Genomic DNA, 22,175 nt, shown 5'->3' with positions numbered 1-22,175 from the left:
AAATAAATGTGGTTCACCCTGCGCTCTCTTATTAACCTAGCCCATGAGATGCATGGACTACAAACAAAATATATGATGCCTAATGATGGCCTCATTCCCATCTGTCTAAACTGGATACAAAGATTTCCCACGGAGTTTAAATTGTATATTACACATTTCTTATAGAACTCCGTTTGTTCATACATTGCCGAATGATCTACAGACTATCAAAAGCACAAAACTCGCTTGCATAGACGTGTCACTGTATCAGTTCCACAGAAAAGTATGCAAAAAAATTTTATGAGGGTAGTACACTATGGAAACTTGCAAAATCTGAAAAAATGCTGATTCTCTGGGATGTCTACTTTATTTTAGTTTCTGTCCCAAGTTTGTCCGACGCTCCGTTCCAAAGTTGCAAGCCAATTAGTGGACCTAAGTCTTTGCGTAAGCAGTGCGGATCCAAAATTAAAAACGTGTTTTTCTAGAAACGAAGTTTTGCAAACTAGTGGGAGTTCTATCTCCGGAACGGTCCATCCGATATTGATGATTTTTTCCCAGATTCTCCACTAAATTTCCTGTCATCGTACGTGAGATTTTTGTGATATTTTGGAAAATAAAATTTTGGTGAATGTTTTTGTCTCGATTTATGAGACAAAAACGCAATTGTTTTACAAAAAATATCACAAATTCGTCAAAAATCTATATTTTGAAAAAATCATACGAATGTATGACAAGATTAAGAAAAAAATCATTGGTTAAAATCAGTCCACTAGAAAAACTAGTGGAACTCCCACCAGTTTATAAGGTTATGGCTGCAAGGGTTCAACAAACCGGTTGCGGCTATTCAGGGGACAGTCCAATTGACACCAAATCTATTTTTTTGTTTATTAAGTAATATATCTATATAAATAAAAATGTAAGGCAAAATCTGTTGGTAAGCGGAAAACCCGAAGAAGGGGTGGTCCGATTTTAGCCTTCTTTATTTTGTTGTATTCGTCTCTTCCCGTAGGTCAATATAGTGGAGAGAGAAAAACCGGCAAATTTTCGGGAAACTTTGAAGGAAGGTCGGAAAATTCGGAAAATTGAATTCCCCCATGTTCGAAAATTACATCATAATAAGCGTTGCCATACAAATGAAGCATACATTTCTGCATAATTCAAGAACTAATCAAGCAAATTTTTTGGGCGGGACGAAGTTTGCCGGGTCAGCTAGTCTATAAATAAAAATGGAAGGCCAAATGTGTTGGTAAGTGCAAAACCCGAGGAAGGAATGGTTCAATTTGAGTCATCTATATTTCGTTGTATTCGTCTCTTCCCGTAGATCAATATAGCGGAGAGAAAAATCGGAAAATTGAATTCCCATATGTTCTACAATTAGCTAAGCGTTGTTAGTCCATTTGATGTTGGCCCTAACGAAATTGATTTTTGTTCAAAAGTGGACAAGGATTTTCAGACGGAATAACGCATTCCTATATCTTCTATCTATATAAACAAAAATGGAAGGCCAAATGTGTTCTAGCCTTATGTGGTAAGTAGTTCTGGTATCTAGCAACATGCCTGATATTTTTGAGCGCGAAAAAAACAAGAACTATCCATTTTGGTGCAATTTTTGTGTTAACAACTTCAAATTTAGAGCAGTAAGAGCAAATTTACCGAAAAGCCATTGAAAAAACTGTTTAGGACCTGCTGAGCCGATCATGAGTTTTATTACCTGTTTTTGTTGAAAGTAACATCAAAAATTCAAATATAAAAAATCATTTTTACCATTAAGTGTTTACTGCTAGACGGGCAGGTGGCAACTATATTGTCACCAACATTTTACGCTAGCCCTTTTACGGGCAGATGACAGTTTTATTGCCACCAACATTTCACGCTAGGTGAGCAGTCGCAACTATATTACCATTAATTTTGCAATGTTTTTAACTGTTTTGCGTATTGGAAAAAATTGTTTTGTGTATATTAGCGATACGACATATGTAGAAAAATTTTCGATTGAGAACTTCTTCACATAAATGTCGCTGCCAAAGAGACGATATGGGGGTCTCCGTAGCCACATTGGTTGCGCGTTCGCTTAGTAAGCGATCGATCGTGAGTTTCAAACTCAGGGCTCTCATTGACCATCTTTGTGTTGTTACAGAATAACTACGTCCACGCAACAATCACCAGCGATGGAGGTCGATCCACGGTCGAAATAAGATCGATTCATCCATACAAATGCTCTGCTCTGCAAGACACATGGGGCAGCTGTTCCATAAATAACTCAACAATGATCAATCAACTGTCTCCGCTATCCGGTGGATAATGGAAAATCAGAAAGAATACTCTTACGCCTAAATGGCTACTGTGTAAATGTACCATATGCAATAGTATAGAAGGAATTCTCTTACGCCGAAAAATGGCAACTGTGTAATGTGCTAATTATAGATATGATAACCATGTAACATGTCCACGATTAAAATTCAGCTCTGTTAATGCTAATATGCTAATGAGCCTGAAATAAACAAATGGGTTAAAAAAAGAGACGATATGTATGTTGATTAATGAACAGATATATGACCTACGAAGATTTAGGTACTATCGTTGTAGCGTCGCTTCGCTTCATATGTATTTTAACCGTCAACAAAGGCTTTTAAAAGATTAGGAGGAGTTCCGTTAGCCATATAAGAACCCAACATTGCCTTCAAGCTACAGACCTTTCACCGTTTTCTCAGCGCTGAGTAAACTGTTCGAGAAGATCATTCTTAGTCGTTTTACCAAATTCGTAGACGAACACAACATTTTCCTGCCTGAACAAGTTAAGAAAGAGTCACCTACCAGCTGGTTTGGATAATGAATAACATCCGAAAAATCAGCGCTGTCTCCAAGGCCACAGCTATAATCGAAAATCGTAAATGGGTTCTACATCAGCTAATTAAGGAAAACAATTTGCGACTAATGATGAATCCTCTCTCTCCCAAACAAAATGATGTTCTCTTGGTTGTTCGTTCTGTGGACACAGTGATGCGATGAGAGGAAATATTGCAACTTAAGCTCCTCTCTTTGATAACTTATTTGGTATAAAAGAAACGATTTGCGATTTCTAGTACATAATCTTGTTCCAGCCAGTAACGTGTAAATCACTCGCCGAACATGCAATGATTGCTCTATGGACACTGAGGAGAAAGCCAAAACTCAAAACATCTCTTACAATACGCGTATCCGTATCCAGTAAATTTGTGCGGTCCCTATCCCCCGCACAAAAACATGTTTGCCTGTACTCAATTCTTTCTTACTTCGTTTGACTCACATGAATTGCTAAATCACACGAACTGAATATAAGTTTATTAGAAAATAGGAACAATTATGTATAAAACTGATCATAAATATCATGTTCATACTAGTCTTAGAATTGCTGATATCGTTGCGTTGCGCCTTGCTCAAAGCATTCGTACAAGAAACTTTTTATTACCACGTTCTCGCACGTCTCATTACTCGAAAACTCTATTCGTACAAGGCATCACATTTTGGAACCTATTACCAGTTGATATTAAGTTTATTCGCTCCATAACTAGGTTCCGTCGCGAATCTGTGGCATGGCGTTTAATGCAGCAATTGTTCAGAAACATTTCCCTGAAAAATATATTTTTCGGAATTGATTTTTTGAACACACTAATTAAACTTTAATGAAAATACCAAGAATATGTGTAAACTTTTCTGAAAACATGAAAGCATCTAAAACTATTTTTTGGGTATTCATTTATTTATTTGGCCAGCATTTGTATGACGTCACCCGCTTCAATATGCCGTCGGTTTCAATAGGAACATGCACGAAAAAAATATATCATAGAAAGCTTCTTTCTATTCAGAGAATGTTTTCTTCTCGCAGGAAAAACTATGGATTATTTAATCAGACTTTCTAGTTAGTTGAAAAAGTTTTCTGCAAATAAATGTTTTAGGAGGAATGTTTTTTTGACGTAGAACTACGTCTTACATTAAGAGTGTCAAATCAGAAAACAGGGCACGCTTTTATGAAATAAAGTTAACGTTAATAACTATTTTTGCCGCGAACGGATTTTGGTGATTTACATACCAAACGAATCGGAAATTCCCTAAGATTTGTGCTCTACATTATAATCCCATAGTGTGTAAATGGTTAAAATTCATGAAAACTATAAGCGTTTCCATTTTCCTATACATTTGTTCTGTCCATTTGTGTGCTTTCCCGAACAGAGCTGTCAATAACGGGCAACTGATGGACGAGCAACGGAGGGGAAATCGTAAGACTTAAAGTCTCCGTGAACAAAGGAAAAAAAGAAGAACGAAGGGGAATATTTGTCTAATCTCCCCTAATGGATCTCGCTGAGGCAAACTTTCAGAGGCGAATGAACTCTATGAGTTTGAAGACGGCAAACTTTCATTCTTCTTGAGGACACCGACTGAACAACATCGTTGCTGGGCGAGCTGGACAGTGTGAAGTGCACATGTATAAGTGTTTTTCGGAAGACTGGTAACGAATTCAATTCTCACTCCCGACATTCTTCCGAAAATTGAAGTAAAGTGACGTACTAGATAAAAGTGTTGAAAGTAACTATAAAACAAAAACAAAAAATAAGAGTAACAGTATAGAGTATCTCTTGAATTATTATGTGTAGATTTATGTAGATTATGTAGATTTATAAAACAAACATGTAAAATAAAGATCATTTAAGTAAGTAAGTTGGTAGTCATCCAATAGTCAAAAATGCCATTCATTCATTTCCGCTTAAGCTCATCGTAGGAACCACACAAAGAATACTACAGTTAAGGTGGCCGGTGAAATATTTGATATTTATTGACAGATAAGGTTTGATTTGATATTTGTACAAACACTATTTTGTTTGCCACTCTTCAATTTTCAACAGTAGTAAACAATATCAAACACCGAACATGGAAAAAATCAACTGAAATATTCAAGGTAACCTAACCATATACCGACAGGTTCGAAGAACAGACTGAAAAAATATTTTAGATATCCAATAATTGAATATTTGCTTGTCGTGTTTTGTGTAGAATATATTTGATCAGTACACGTTGGACAAAATTTATCTGTCAAAAAGAGTCAAATATTTGGCTTCGGTCAAACAGTGTATGAGCCAAATAGAAGGCCAAATCAGCAAGCGGCAATACAGCAATATCATTGACAGACGCATCTCGATTGACACAAAATAAAATTGTTTTTCAGTTTTGTTTATTTTTAATTTTTACTGTTTTTTCTACATGAGATGAAATATCTGTTGGAAAAACGTCATTAAACGGTTGTGAGCACAATGTCTTTAAGCGGTATTGGTATCAATAAAAAAAAATAAGCAGGAAATACTAATTGTTCCATAGCCTTATGAATAACGTGATGTATCACTGAAGAAGTTATCGCGTATACAATTATATTATCCAACCGATCGAAATATTTTTTGTGACGATTATGTCATGGATACCTCTCACCGGTGTTCAAATTATCGAAACCAGTTCATCCACGATTACGGAAACGAGAATCAAGAGGCGACTGGTTGGGGGTGCATTCACCTATGGTTAGTGGAATCATCAGAATTTACGTAACATTTGTTGAGTACGATGAATTCCAACCGGTGAACGATTCTTGGGGTTGCAATATGGTACGTAAATAACAGAGCAACGAGTTAATTACCATAAACAAAATAAGCAATTTGCAACGGAACGTCACATTCCATCATGAAGATGGAAATTATTATGAAAGGTCAGTGCGACATGGAAAGCTGTAAAACATCTTTTTTTAGGCAGTCATTTCGCTGTCTAAACCTTCACGCCGTTTAGGTCTTTTCTCTTTCAGCACTTGTTCGCTCTCACCACGACCGTTATATGTTGAGTGGTATGCTGATGGGAGAAACGGAACATAAACCCAAGCGGATAAAATTGAAACCGAACAGACCCCTGCGCGCGCTGTCGGAAAAAAACCACGAAATGCTAATTATTCTGCTCTAAACTCTCATTACAGGGCATAATTTGATGGGAAGAAGAAATATCTTGGCAAGGCATTGTTGTTGGGTTGCCAACTTTTTCTGGCTTCTCTTTCTCCGTGTGATTATGGCTGATTCCAATGATTACGGTTCGAAGAGCAAGTGTGCGCGCATGTTGTTGATGATGTTGGGTCAGACAATAGCAAAGTTTTTTTTAATTTTATTTTGTTCACAGGGTATGTTTTGATTCCATGCACCTCTACCATATGTATATGCAGACGATATGGTGGCGATGGACGCACAAAAAATCGTGGATCTTCAAGCGTGCAAGGTCTGCTCCGCTGGTTCCGCGGTCACGATGCCCTATAATCCGTTGATATGGGATGTGGGTTACTGGAGCACTATTCAGACTGCATGGATTGTTAGCGAGTCGACTTTTCTTACTGCCCATAGTAGTAATCTGAAGAATCTGTTTGGATTCGCGCGTTCAAGTCGTTTGATTATCTCATTCCGGAAATATTTTTGGAAACATAAAATGTTAATACGAATATTAGGATTGACTTCGTCTAGACAATCCAATACAAATGAAATATTCAAATTGATTACATTAAACGGAAATTTTAATTTAAAAACTAAAAAACACTCGAAAAGTACAAAATAACCTTCGAAAACAAAGGCCCACTGAAGCCTGGAGGTTCAGCGAAGCACAAAATCTAAAAGTAAAAAAAATATCAATGACCCTCCTCCTGTTGTTTTTCTAGCACACGTAGATAATACTATGAAAAAAAGTTTCAAATAACGGGATTTGTACCGCGATAGTTATCTGCTCAAACTTGAAAATATAGAAATCAAAAAGGCCACTGTATCGATAATGAAATTCAAAGTGCAAACTGCGTGAAATTAGACACAAGGTTCATCAAATGGACACACCCTGAAGCCTGAAGTAATTAAAGCGGCGGCAAGGTTACCGTTTATTTTTTTGTACCGACGGACAATACACACGCTGTTGAAATCACAGTTAGTTAATGAAATCGTAGGCGGGGCCAACAACCGGGTTGAGTAATTTAATATGTATATACAATTGGTGTGGATCAAAAAATGTAACCAGCCCTCTGCTTCCCCATTACTAGATAATCCAAAATAACTACCTGGGTATAATAGCTCACGTAATTGGAATCGGCATCCAGTAGATTATCCACGGAGTGATTCTTCAACGACGTGAGCCTCGCAGTGCTCCCGCTGCTGTTGAGATTATTACTAGCAAAGTTGTTGTTGAAATGCCGCAGTCCACTGTGGATCCTTGGGCTTGGGCTGTTGGAACTGTTGTTGTGGCTTCCAGCGTTGAGAAAATTGTTGCTAATGCTATGACCGCTGCTCAGATTGCTGCCGTTGTTCAGTTTGAGGTTCCGCAGGCGATACTTGTTCTCGAACATAAAACCATTGGCGGTGAAATCATCCATCGACTTTGACTTTGAACGGCTCGCTGAACTCAGCTGGAAGAAAGTCGCTTGCTTTTGGAGACGCGGGGGAACGAACTGACCGCCACCACCGACACCGACGCCGGCGTGATGCACCGTTGAATGTCGCCTGGAGTATCGTAAATTGTTAGTTTATCTTTACTTTTATGGGATAATGTTGAACGCAATTTCGGTGATGGGTGAAATTCAGCACTGAAGATTTATAGTTAGCAGACTCTCTCTTTCCTACAATGTCATCAAGTTTGTGCATTTTTGCTCCACATTCATATTTCATCGACTTCTAGCAGAAGGCAGAAGGAAACCTCAACAACAGATAGCAAGTCCTCTCTTCGCGAGTCAAATTCATCGTATGCAAATTAACGGTATAGTCAACTTTTCCTCCCCGGCTGAGCTGCACCAGAATTTCTTTCTGACATGGTCATAATGCTGAACCGTGAAGGGGACCCACATACGTCCGCAGAGCAATGCCCGGCTCAATTCAGGTTCGCTAATTGACGCTGAACGGAATGGAATCAGTTGCAGCACTTATACCGAGGAGCACCGGCTTCTGTTGATTGAGATATTGATTTATGACCTTTCGCGTTCGTATTGACTTGGTACGATTTTTTGGTCTTATTCCAATCTATAAAAGAAATTACAAGCGAATAGTGATAACACAACGATTAAAATTAGTTGCAATTGAGCTTTAACATTGATTATATTTAGCATTAAGATGCTGGATTAAATTACTGTTTTCGTGGAGAGCACTTTTCAATCGAAATTGGTATATAAAAGAACGTGTTTCTAGAAATGTGTACCAATACATAGAACAAGCTGTTTTTTATAAACAAGAATTTCACAAATATGGTGAGAAGACGGCATGTTAATTGTACTTACACTAATTTCTAAAAATTAATCAGCGAAGTCTTCCGCATCATTCTTAAATATCGCATTACATTCCTTTATTTTATTGTGTTTTTGTCTCATGTTGCATTGATTTAATCTTATTTATTATCGGGAGATTCGACAAAGCTAATAGCCTGATTTTTCGTAATTTTTCCTTCTTCCTGCGGGTAAACGTTACATTCGGGTAAATGTTGTATTCGGGTAATCGTCGCATTCGGGTAGATGTCCCATACGGGTAATTGGAATTCGGATAAATATCTTTCGGATAGCTGTCGTTTGGGTAACTTTCTCTGGTCAGATAAAACAAAGCTGAACTTGGTCGGATCAGACTGTAAACGCTGTACAACTGTTCTCGGTCCTATTCACTCTGCTTTCTAGCCACACTACACAAGCAAAACATTCAAACCTAAATCAATACCCATAGCATGGTCTGGGTTTCTCCTGGCACGGAATTGGTCCAGTTTTATGGTTCAAGTAGATAAAGGATTGGTACCCTTATGCTGAAACAATTGAAAACGTAACGGAAAATGCCGCTAAAATATGCTAAGCGGATTCTACTAGATAAGGATCCTCAGCATACATTCAGTAATGTTAAGGAGTGGTTGTAAAATTGATGTTATGCTGTCGTCAGCCTAGTCCATCGATTCAAACCCGACAGAAAAAAACCTATAGCAGATTCTCAAGAAGTTCGTGAGTCCTGTGAAACCAAGAAATAAAGAGGAACTGTTGAGCGAAATCCAGGAAACAACATCTTACCCCCACTTTATACTATTCCTGTCGTGGAGTCAGTAACTACGAGAGTCCTCGAAGTGATCAGGAACATTGGTTATATCATAAAATATTGATAAGCGAAACATTTTCCTGAATGACATAATGTCTTAATTTTTGACGCTCAATTTTTTTATTTAGATATGCTGAAGAGCAAGTTTTTTATCAAATATTTTTATAACATTGAAATCTATCATTTTTTGAGAATGATAATAAACCAATTTGTCATGATAAAAAACATAAGATTTAATATTCTGGTAAGCCTTACCTTATTCGCCTTTTTCAATGAGCAATGGTCTTATGGTTCCGTCTGGTCTTGTTGATCAGTTTTTATTCCAGTAGGAAACAATGGAAGATATTTTTTTTGAGAAATATTTGGCCAATCAATTCTAAAAACATTTAATTGAACTGCAAAAAAATGCACTTAGGTTTCAGAAAACATAACTGCCCAAAAGGTGCAATTGAAGCTCTCTTGAACCTGTCCTCGCCTACATAATTTCTATAACATCTTGATAGACTGTTTCTTAAACAATGAAAATTTGTAGCGTATATTGGCTACAACATTGAAAAACAAATGGCATCGAGAAGTTGTATATAAAACAAAAATCTTTACATAACTCATGAAAGAATCGCTAAATCACTCGGGAAGAACAGTGGCGTCAGAAAAAGTGGTCTGAAAGTTCCAGTGAAGATCAAGAAGGTGATAAATCAATCCAAGTGTCAATCAAACCTCAACCAGGAAAACCAGAAAAATCAAATATATGTTATTGAAGCGACGAAATGTGTTCCAGATTGTATCGACAAGACGTAGAATGATAATTGATATACAGTGACGGAAAAGATTATCAGTATGTTCAATATAAAGTCTTCCAATAGCCATTAGTTCAAAGAACAACAAAACGACACAACTTCTTGGCGTTCTAGTGAGATAGTTTTAAAAACAAGCTCATTGATGAATGAACTTTATGGGTAACGAGTTTTTGAACACATATGTAAAAAATCGAATTTTACAATAAGACCATATCATAATTTCGCTGGTTCGATCGTTAATTACATGGCTTCAGTGGCTTCAGCTTCTATCCAATATCACACGGTCGATTTTTGACGTAGAACTACGTCTTTCAGGAAGGGTGCCAAATCAAAAAACAGGTCACGTTTTTATGAAATAAAGTTAACGTTAATAACTAATTTCACTGTGAACGAATTTTCATGATTTGGATACCTATCGAATCGGAAATTCTCTAAGATTTGTTTGATATACTATACATTACAATTCACTAATCTCTAAACGGTTTAAATTCATGAAAACTGAAAGAACTTCCTTTTTTCCCATACATTTGTTCTGCCGATTTGTGTGCTAACCCTATCCGTGTTTCGAATGCTTAGAAAGGGTGTTCGGTCAAACTAAATTGCGTGTAAATCGATTATTTGTTTATTAAAAAAATCAAAGTATCTTTCTTTTTGAAGTTCAATATGTATAAAAGACGGAAAAAATACTCAGTTAAGATTCCGGTCGACCTAGTCCAAATCAGCGAACCTTTCGTTTGACGCATGCCATCAGATTTTGTACAGTCACCTTATCCACTTTCTTCGCCGCAGAACGCCAGTTTGCTTTGAACTGCTTCTCGCTGCTAACAGTTTTTTAAGTCTTCCTAAGGTTCTGCTTAACTATCGCCCAAAATTTTTCGATTGGGCGAAGTTCTGGTGTGTTGAAGACACTCTTTCTCGTAAATTTCCTGGTTGACGGTCCCGGTTGCAACGAAAATGTCGCTTTTCAAGCCACAGGTACAGATAGCTTGCCAAACGAGATATTTTTTGGCAAACTTTGATAGTTTAATATGCTTGAAAATGTCTGCCACCTTTCCCCTTCCGGTTGCTGTATAATACTCTTGTCCAGGAAGCTGTCTGAAGTCTTGACATAGGTTTCGTCGTCCATTATTTACCACGCAATCAAACTTTGTCAACAATGTCGTAAACAGCTTCCGAGATCTTGTTTATGCCGTAAGGTTTTGCTTATCGTTGCGATTTGGAGACACTACCTTCTTATAAGTCGTTAGTCCGGATCGTTTTTAGCTTCATGCACGGTTGTAGACGATATTCCCAACTTATTTGCGACATCTCGAACGGAGAGGTTGGGGTTGCGCTTGAAAGCGCTAGCCACTCTTCTGTTCGTCACTGCGGCTCCCGGCTTTCGATTTCCCCCAGATCCATGCTTTCTAGTTGTCGACAAACGTTCCCCGAACACTTTTATTACTTTGGTGACGGTTGATTTGGCCACATTCAACGATTTTGCTATTTCTGCGTGTAGTTTGGATTTTCACGACGCATGTACAAAATTTTGATTCGTCGCTCCTCTTGCTTTGACGCCATTTTGGTAACTAAAGATCTAATGTCAAAATCCAAATAGAGGCATCATTCTACACACACACACACCTACAAAATAAGGGGTGATCAGGTTTTTTATATGAATGATTAGAAAAAATACGGCGAATTCAAGTTGACCACTTTTTGATCCGAACACCCTTTAAGTCGAACATTTCTTAACAGATCGGAAAGATGTTCGCATCAATTGATAGAAAATATTTCTGCGCATCTATAACAACTGATAAAATGTTATTTTTCATGAGATGAACAATTGAATAACTGTAAAATGTCAAGCGTTATCTGAACGCCCTAACTGCCAAGTTTTTATTGGCCTGATTTACGGTTTCTCCAACACAGACTTTTAAATCGATGTACCTGTGGAAATCCGCATCGCAAATATACATGCAAGTCGGGGGTATTTTGGTTCCCACCGAGCTGTGTTTCCCTAACACAGACTTCAAAATCAATGTGCCTGGGGGAATCCACTTTGCAAATACATGCAAGTCGGAAGTATTTTTCGGTGTTGAGTACTTTTACACTCGCTTGTCGTTGTGCGGACCGGGATATGTTTCCTTTTAACGTATTTTTAAACTGAGAAGCCTGGAAAATTCGTCTTTTCAGATACTAGAGGTGAGTGAACTTTCACGGTTCGAGAACTATGTAAACATGAGATATGCAATAATTTCAGACAAATTTTTGACAATTCTTCCGTTCACACATTTTGGTAGTTCTAGGCATCATATCAAACGTAAATGGACGTTCATCAAATTTATTTGTAACGAAGAACATAAATTTCGATGCATTCTAAAATAATATTCGAAGTGGTAAACAAGTGGATTGCATAATATAATTTCGTAGTTCTACGTCGAAAATATGCGGTCGTGTCTTAGATACAACCCCTTACAATTTTTTTTCAAAAACATACTTAGAGTAAATGATCTTGGTTTGTCCAATTTGGGGTGTTTTACGCAACTAGTAAATGCAAATCGATTTTTCTTCATGAAAATCACACATAATCGATACGAGTTTGGGTTTGTTGAAAAGCCCCAAGTCTCTAGTTTCTAATACTACCATAAGGTGTTGAAATTATTCAAATTTTTATGTTTTTTAACGATTTTCCTTAAAGAAGAATTATGATCATGGTTTGACCACCTCTGATCATGGTTTGCCCAAAAAAAATGATCATGGTTTGTCCGGTTTTAGAAATCTCCATTTTTGAATGAAAACATTCGAATTCACAAATAGATGTTGCATTTATCATTGCTTGAGTTTACTGTCATCATATTGATTCATTCATAATTTAGGCTTTCTTCAGAATATTGCCTTTTCTTGGGCATTTTAGAAGTATTCACCTCAACACAATCAACACAGAAAAACCATACTTCTGCTCTGCGCGAAGCACACCATAAACAAACATAAACAAACTGCAGAGCGCCAAGCGGTTGCCATAGAAATCATGTGGACAAAACAACATTATTGAATTGGACAACTCATGATCAGAATTGAGTTCATCAAAATGCGTTAATTTAATGGTTTAGCTATGTAAATCCGATACAAATGGTGAGCAAGCATGATGTTTACAATATTTATAAGTGTTGTAATCCAGAGAAGGTCTGAATACGTGCCAAATAATCATCTGGTGATCGATTAAAAGTTAGCTCGAATGAGGGGCGCATTGACACAAATAGAAGGTGTATTTTATAATCCTTTAAAACATGTGATTTCGTAAAAACATACTATCAAACTACTATAAATCATGTAAAAGGCAATTTCATTTATATGTTTCGAAACATTCGAAGGCCTTATTTGACACAGGAGCGCTGAATTAGAGCATTCAAAAAAGTGGGCAAACCATGATCATATTTTCGACTGGACAAACCAAGATCATTTACCCTATCACTAGTTCCTTTCTACATCCAAGATTACCACGACTCTTGAACAAATGAAAAATCAAAACAAACTTGCAAACTGTGTTGACATTTGAATACACTCTAAACGAAAAATGTGCAGGCACATCTGTGATTATTTTTGCGTAACTTTTGAAAAGGACCTATCTACATTGATCAATTCTATTCATTGACTTTCTCTTTCTATAACCACGGCCTTACAGACAGATTTGGCCCCAGTTTTGCCACATAGTTGGACAAACGAGGCTCTCTTCTCTTCTTCCACTCCTGATCTTCGAACACATCAGAAAATGCTTTCATCAATGAGCCATTAACGAAAGAGAATAGATCAATATAGATAGGTCCTTTTCAAAAGTTACGCAAGAATTCATCTTTAATTGAACAAGTCCATTAAACACTGACAGTTATTACTACTCACTCTGTAAATAATATAAAATGTAACGAAAATTAATATAAAATTATAAAGTCAAAAAAGTTATGAGGGTACAGACCATACAAAAAAAAAGAAGAAACGCATAAGTGTTTTTTTTTCGGTTGATCGATCTTTATCCAACGAATTTGGATAACAAACATCGATTTGAGGTAAAGCTTCAGTTTCTTCCCAAAAGGTTCAGATCGTGTGATCACTCGGATTTCAAGTGGCAAAGCATTGAAACGAGATGGTCCATAAAATAGAATGCGCAATTGACCAACATAGGTTGTTGCCCGACATATCATTAAATTCTTGCCGTGTGGTGTGCTAGTGATTTACAATAGATATTTTCAGTGTCATTAATAACACTGTGGATAATTTTAATAGTCGAGAATGACGCAGTTCAAGAAGAGAAAAGTCAGAAAACAAGTCTGATGTAGGATGTAGGACTATGGGCCCTATTATATAAATCGAATCGAGATAATCTCTTACCGAGCTCGAATTTCATTTGTTGCCATTGCATATATTTAGGAGTTTCTGAATCGTTATCCAAAGGAAAACATCAGGGACGCAAACCAAAACAAAATAATTCTCTAAATTTATGCGACAAGCAAACCAAACAACTCGTAGAATTCTGACAGTTGCACCGATAGCTCACACTCGGTCGTTGCTATCGACTGGCTCGGCATCTATAATAGTAAAATAGAGCTAACGAGCAAAATTCTTATCGACTCAGTTTATATAATAGGACCCTATTATTCCATATCGCAGTAATGAGTGTATGCAGTGGTTGGGATAACACTGCATTTTGATGGAAGTTGAGACATATGTCAAAGAAGACTCCAGAACGTTCCCGAGGCCTCAATTTTATACTAAATCAGCTGGGGAGAGTGTGCTGACTATATATACGACTGTTGCGATGTCAAAATTCGACTAAAGGTATTAATTTGGGTTGTGTTACAGTCACCCGAATACCACGTATCGGAAACACGTTTATCCGAAGCACATTTACCCCAATGACATTCCCCCGAATGTAACTAATACCCGAATGCAAAATTCACCCGAACAAACGTTTACTCGAATGCGACATTCACCCGAATACAACATCTACCCGTGTGTAACATATACCCGAATGCTACATTTATCCGAATGTGGCGTTTACCCGAATGTAGAAGGAAAAATTCCGACAAATCAGATTATAAGTTTTGTCGAATCCTCTGTTGATAAATAAGATTAAATCATTACAACATGAGAGAGCAACAAAATTACGAAGTAAAATAAAAAATTACAATGCGGAAATTGGAATGGTGCTGGAAACTTCACTATGTCATTTTTAGAAATTAGTGTATGCACAAATAACTTGCAGTCTTCTTTTCTTTCCGTAATGCCTTTGAGGGTTGAGAGATTATTTATAAATGAACACGGGCTACGGAAAATTTTCAAAAATTAACCAGGTAATTGTAACATATATAATTTCATATACAATTTTAAATTGTCAAAACTTCTTGGGACTTGGGAAAGTTGTTTTTTGAAAAAAAAAAAAATTTTCGAGATAACAGTAGATCTCGATGTTTAATGCTATTTTAAGGCATTCGGCATCATTTTTTTAAATCTTAAATTCATGATTGGGTGATTGTTCAGTCTTCAAAAAACTAAAAATTAGTCTCCAGCGACTATCATTTATTTTCTAGCCTTGGTAAAAAGATGAATCATGTCGAAACGACTTAAAATGTTGTATTGCTTCGTCTGACCGGAAACTTTACACTTCACTTTCGTGTACGACCATATTTAAATGGCGCAATGTTGTTAATCCTCCCATGCGAAAAATCCTAGAGTGCAAAGCGAAAAATCCCTGTCGGAATAATTCTACCATGCGAATGGAATTTATATATCGTCACCAGTAGCATTATATAAGGCCCCAAAAATATTCGATTCAAAATGAAAGTGCATTTTATTTAAATTAGTTAACTGAAAATTATAAAATGTTGACAAATTTTCAAAACAAAACTAATCGCAGTGACATAAGGTCACTTGAAAAAAAAGTCTGATAAAAATTTTGTTCCCACCTAATCATCTTCAGTTCTGAATTCCACACGATTCATCTGACATAAACTAAACAGATACGTTACCTCGTCCGTCGGGCTTCCTCCAAATTGCTATCACTATCCACAACCGCAGTCATGCCAGCGATGTTCTTCACCTTCCGCGCCGCAATATTGTTGATCAGATAATTGTTGTTGTAATCGTACGCAGTGGCCGCTGATTTCATATTCAGGAACATGTCGCTCTTCTGTCGGGTCAACATTGGTGGTGGCCCATACCGATACCCGGTCGAACTCCCGGTACTGCCACCAAACATACTTCCGGGAACAACCACACCCGGTGGTGGCCCCCCGTTCCGCATCACTACACTGCCCAGTTCCATACTTTCCGACATCCAGCGGGACTTTGCCAACTTCTCCGCGTAGGTCGGCGGCCATGGTCTCAACCGACGATCCGAGTAGCGCTTCTCGGCCATTCCGTTTAGACTGAAGCCTCGATCGAAGCGGGTCGTCGTGAGCACCATATCTCGCTAACTGCTAGCGTCTTCAGCAAATCACATTCAGATCGAATATTTTTTCACCATCGAAAACAACTAGCTCTTCACGTTAGTTAAGTCAGAGAGAGTGAGTGAGAAGTAGTTCCTTTCCAAAAAGTTCGTTTTCGTTTCCTTTCAAGTTTGAGAGTTCGTCGATTTGGTTCGATGAATCAGTCTTGCACAAGTTTTCGCGGAGACATCACGATTTCGTAACGTTGTCACGTTAATTCAAGTTTCACAATAAGCCACTGTGAGAGAAAGGGACAAAATCTTCACCACGAAAAAACAAAACAAAAAACAAAAACAAAACAAATCGTCATCGGTGAGCTGACCACAGCGTGAAACCGCAGCTTTGCCACAGATGGCACTCGAATGGCACGATGTTGGTTAGCAAGCGCTTGGGACGCTCCACAAAACTTCTCTCGCGTTATTAATTGCGTTTCGGGCCGGAACACTGCTTACACTTAATATGCTTCCAAAACCGAGCGCATTGCTGTTTTGAACTGCTTTTGTTTCCGCACAGAAAACGTCATGAATTCATTGTTTCACCCATTTCCCGTTCGCGTGTTAATCTGCAGATCGTTGTCATTGATGAGTTTTCACTAATTTTCACATTGTTATTTGGCAGTGCTTTGCACGCGATGCTCACAAAGATACACTCGTCGTTCGGAAGCTAGATTCTGGTAGGCAATTTTAACACTCTGAAGAGAGTGTGGCAGAACATAAGATAGAGATGAGTTTAATTTCAGGTGCAAAACCTAAATCGCAGCACAATTGAGTTAGTGTTGTGTATTTATGTTGTTTTCTTTCCATCAGGTATTCGTATGTTTTATTTTGCCAGTTGTCACGTTAAATTTTATGGATTAGCATTGAATTTTGAAAGTGAACATTTGTGAGAGTGGGTAGAAAATCGAAGAAAATTAGTCTCTCAGTTTCAGTTTCTTTTATCTTCTCATTACTCATTACAAATCGCGTTGAGGTGATTCTGATAAATCAATATATTATTTCTTAAATCAGTTGGAAAAGATTCAAGCGATAAAAACAATTATATCCTATTCCTTGTGCACTTTTTTTTGACTTCCCAGCGAATAATGATTGTGGTTTTGTAAAGCTAGATGTTTGTACATAACTTATTGAATTCTCAAGACGTCAAAAGGATCATTCGTATACCAATAACAATTGAAATCATTTGTCAAATTTTTAAAGCAACTTATCAAGTTTTCCTCTTTAACTATTCGAGAAAAAAAAACAAAGAGAGCTGACAAGGGCACATTTTAACAACGGCCAAAACCATATTCAAAAAGTTTGAGGTAATTGTGTTGAAACTCGTCTTGTATCCAAACACTGTCGACTTGTGCAAACTCGCATAATTTTCTTCAACTTCTCACATCACCCAGAATAGTCACATCATAAACTAATACGAATTCATTCTATCCAATAGTTCCAACCATAACACAATCAACAAATATTATCCATTCCACAAGCTTATGATCGAAATGAAAAGAAAAACTCCACAAAACAAATGAAATAAACACGGAGGAACTAACTGTAACACAGAATTTATTTTCGTGTAATTATACCGCATCGACCACAACCTGTTGAGTCAGTCAAATGTTTTGAAATCCATGGCCAATGCAATGGCATCAGGTATTCGTATCTTATGCCAGTAGCTGAATGCTTGCACACAAACACTTCCAACACAACATAAACCCGAGAAAAGGCAGGCGCGATAGCCTGAGATGGAGCACAGTTATTTTATTTTTCCTGTTTTCTACAGATCACCACTTCAATTGTAGTATAGCTCACAATAATACACTGTCAGTTCATATCCATCGATCTACCGATATATTAAGGCGAAAACTACTCCTTTCATATTTAAGTATATTTTTTATACATACAACCGCAAATCACCAGAAAACTTGTACAGATTCCAATCCCACAATCTTAACGTAAGGTAAGTAAACAATAAGGATGCCAAGAAACGAAATCCTATTGAAGCGCGAAATCGAATTAATTCGCACCGTTGCAATCCGTGCCAACGAAAAAGCCACAACGCGTCCGACTGACGAGAGAGCTCCGCAAGTACTGAATTATTGCCGCTCAGGCTTGGGTATATGGAGCCTAGCGTTTTTCGCCAGGTAGCCACAACAACAGTGAGCAGCAGGTGGTATGGAAGCGATCGAGTTGCAGCAATAAACGGCGCCCGCGAAACTTTTCGCTGGGTTTTCCGCCGATCCGCTCGAACTGAAATAATCATGCCTTCGAGAAGAACACTCTGTTTCAAATCCGATATGGGCGTATCAAAGTGTGCCAGTTTCAGCATATTGGTTTAACGGAAACATGTTGCCTTTTAGCACCTTTGTACTTAAGAAATCTCCTCGGATATGCATTTTGAAATATGTTGTTCTCTAGATATTATACAATTGTTCACGCGAAATATTTAGTTGCAACCTATCGATATGTTGCTAAAATGAGCTCGAACTCTACTTATGGAATCTCGTTGAAGCTCCACAGTATTGGAGGCTTAAGCTTTGCGAACTGCTGTTATTTTTATACATCCAAAACATTTCACAGTACCATTTTTCCTGCAATGATCAATGATCAAAGCTATCTTTGTAGAAAAGAACTACTTTTTCATTACATGTTGCACACACCAGAAAATACTGTATAACTTGTTGCGAACGACCAGCTGATGAAATGTATTGATAACAAAAATAAGCTGATTCTGCAACAATCTGGTATCGAGAGGAGACAGTATCGAATATCTTGTGTTAGTAAAATGGAAAGAACATATTAAGGTTGAAGAAACAAATCTTGTGGTGTTTTTGGATTTGAAACTCCAAATTGAACGGAAATTTTTAAATCGATGGTGAAGTAATGATTATGATAATCGTAAAAAAAATTGTTTTTTGTTTTCTATGCGATGATGCGATGAAATTGTAAAATGACATCTCAATCCATCACTTGCAACGTTTTCAGGTATAACTTTGAAAAATAAAAATAAAAATCTGGATCACTCAACACTAGGATTACGGGACGTGTCATTTTGACGCATTTCAAATTTTTGAATTGGTATTATTGAAAACCTCAATGAATCACGTCAAAATGATTCGTGTTCGTAGAAATAGGTATACACTGATGTCGCTTTTTACGCAGTTTTATTTTACGCGGTTTTTAGAATTAACGCGATTTATTTTTACGCGGATTTCGGAATTTACGGGGTTTTTTATGCGGATTTCGAAATGTACGCGTTTTTTAACACGGCACACATTAACCGCGTAAAAATTCAATATGCTAATTGATGTGACATTTCACGAAATATGTATAAGTGTATTGTATCACTGATTAGTAGTTGAAAAAAAAATAAAGAAATAAAAGAAGATGAGCAATTCCAAATGAAATCGACAAATGACAAAACATGAGTATTTTTGATTCGAATGAAAGTGTGTATACCGTTTGGGTTAGAGGAAATATGAGTTTTCCACAGCAATTGGGAATTTTTTGACTCAAGCGTAACTTTTGAAAAGGGCGTATCGATTTGAGTAAGAGTAAAGTAGAGTAAATTTTTGATAGTTTATATTTCAAAAACTATGAGTCGTACCGAAATAGTGTCTTAGAAAGAGTTATAGAGTATTGATGGTTGAACATGAAAAAAATGTACACTGAGAAAAAAAATTAGTACTCTTTTTTTATTTACGAAATAAAAATTCAATTTGAAATATCCAAAATACATATTTTTAAATTTTTTTTAAAATTTTTTCATACAAAATAGAAGTCATGCAGAAAATTTAAAAAATGGGCCCAAGATGGTAAAACTATTTTTGACGAACTTTGTGGAACATCGAATTTTTAGGAATTTTCGAAACTTCGAATTTTTGTATGTTAGCAATCATTTTTAGCCACAAATTATGAATTCTGATGTGATTAAAAACAAAAAAGGTTATTATCAATCTCCTTCTAAATGTAGCCATTCTCGAAATATTTAAAAAAATATTTCTAATTTATTGTCTTTTTTATAGTAAATAATCCCTTTCAATATGTTTGTCGTGTTATACCGTCATGTTCATTAAATTTTATTAATTTGCTTATAATTTACAACAACTTTTCCAAATACATCATCATGGTTCATTTTTTGACTCAAGCGTATCTTTTGAAAAGGGCGTATCGATTTGAGTAAGAGAAATCTTTGATAATTTATATTCAATAAAATATGAGTCGTACCGAAATAGTGTGTAAGAAAGAGTTATAGAGTATTGTTGGCTTAATTTGAAAACAAAATACACTGAGAACAAAAATAGTACTCTTTTTTTATTTACAAAATGAAATTTGTATTTGCGATTTCTTTTTTTTTATTTTTATCTGTATTATAGTGATTTTCAACTCATTTGGTTGGTTCATCACTTGTACTTCCATTTTTGGAAGAATGTCGGGAGTGAGAATTGAACTCGTGACCTTCAGCGTGAGAGGCATGGATGTTACCACTACGCCAGATCGCCTCCCATTTGCGATTTCAAAAAATATGTATTTTTTATAATTTTTTCTATTTTTTTATATAAAATAGAACCAGTTTATCTGCCGCCTCCAAGCTTTTTGAGTTGATCGTGAACGATGCTGTCTTTTTCAAAGTTAAGCGTTATATCTCACCAGTACAACATGGCTTTATGCCAGGACGCTCGGTTAGCACCAATCTCCTCGAGTTTTCGTCGTTTTGTATCAACCGTCTAGAGGAACGCGCTCAAGTTGATGCTATCTACACCGACATAAAAGCCGCTTTCGATCGAATTGACCATCGCATCCTACTGAGAAAACTATCCCGTCTTGGTGCTTCCGACGAATTCATCAACTGGCTGAGATCATACCTGTCTGGAAGAACGCTCCGTGTCAAGCTCCTGTCTCACACTTCATCTCCGTTTGCTGTTTCTTCGGGTGTTCCGCAAGGCAGCAATCTTGGACCACTGCTGTTCGCGATCTTCTATAACGATGTGTCGCTTATTCTAGCATGTGACTGTGTGTCGATATATGCAGACGATTTGAAAATCTATCTAGCCATCGAAACCCTCGAGGATTGCCGACGGTTACAGAGCCTGCTTGACCAGTTTGTGAGTTGGTGTCGCCTGAACAAACTAATTATCAGTATAAATAAATGTGTCATCATGAGTTTCCATCGAAAAAGACAACCAACTATATTCGACTACACGATCGATGATATTATCTTGGAGAGAGTCAGTCAGGTCAATGACTTGGGCGTAACTCTCGACCCTAAGCTCACTTTCGACGCACACCGATCTGCATTGATATCCAAGGCCAATCGTCAGCTTGGGTTTATTTCGAGAATCTCTAGGGACTTTACTGATCCCTACTGCCTGAAATCTCTCTTCTGCTCGCTTGTTCGGCCGATTCTTGAAACCGCATCTGTAGTATGGAGCCCGTACCAACACATGTGGATCCTCAGGATTGAACGGATTCAAAAATGGTTCATCCGTAGAGCGCTTAGGAATCTGCCTTGGCGTGACCCACGGAACCTGCCGTCATATACAGCTAGATGTCGCTTACTGAACTTGAATACTCTTGAGCGTCGTAGGCGTATTCAACAAGCCACCTTCGTTGCCAAACTTCTTTGTGGTGAAATCGATGCGCCTAACTTGCTCGAGAAGATGAACTTTCGCGCTCCCAGTAGAATTCTACGATCCTCGTTTTTGCTGCAACCGGTCACGGAAATGATCAGAACCTTTTCATCCGTAGAGCAGTTTTATGACTTTGGAGAATCATCACTACGCTTCAGAAACCGAATTGAGAATCCCGATGTGTTTAATGTTATGTTTTAATGTTATGTTTTTGTTCGACTATTATACTAAT

The 22,175-nt window shown here is 37.2% G+C and overlaps 1 protein-coding gene across 7 annotated transcripts in view; it reads right to left on the bottom strand.

Moving 5' to 3' along the window:
• LOC129771387 (WD repeat-containing protein 47) overlaps positions 1-22,175 on the bottom strand; it is a 245,836-nt gene that overhangs the window by 30,372 nt on the left and 193,289 nt on the right. Inside the window, exons 1-3 of one of the 7 annotated variants that reach the window (XM_055774978.1) lie at positions 18,218-18,426; positions 15,871-17,020; positions 7,076-7,514 (exon numbers count right to left, since the gene is read on the bottom strand). The exons of 5 other annotated variants lie outside the window; for them this stretch is intronic. In XM_055774978.1, coding sequence (XP_055630953.1) covers positions 7,076-7,514; positions 15,871-16,307 — 876 coding nt within the window. In that variant the 5' untranslated portion in view covers positions 16,308-17,020; positions 18,218-18,426. Of the gene's footprint in view, positions 1-7,075; positions 7,515-15,870; positions 17,021-18,217; positions 18,427-22,175 lie in introns of those variants that run through there. One more of the 7 variants, XM_055774979.1, reaches the window with a different exon arrangement.

This window comes from Toxorhynchites rutilus, chromosome 2 (genome assembly GCF_029784135.1).
Source record: "Toxorhynchites rutilus septentrionalis strain SRP chromosome 2, ASM2978413v1, whole genome shotgun sequence".
NCBI classification, from domain to species: Eukaryota; Metazoa; Arthropoda; class Insecta; order Diptera; family Culicidae; genus Toxorhynchites; species Toxorhynchites rutilus.
The sequence above is the reverse complement of the archived record's forward strand: the minus strand, read 5'-3'. Positions and strand labels throughout refer to the sequence as shown.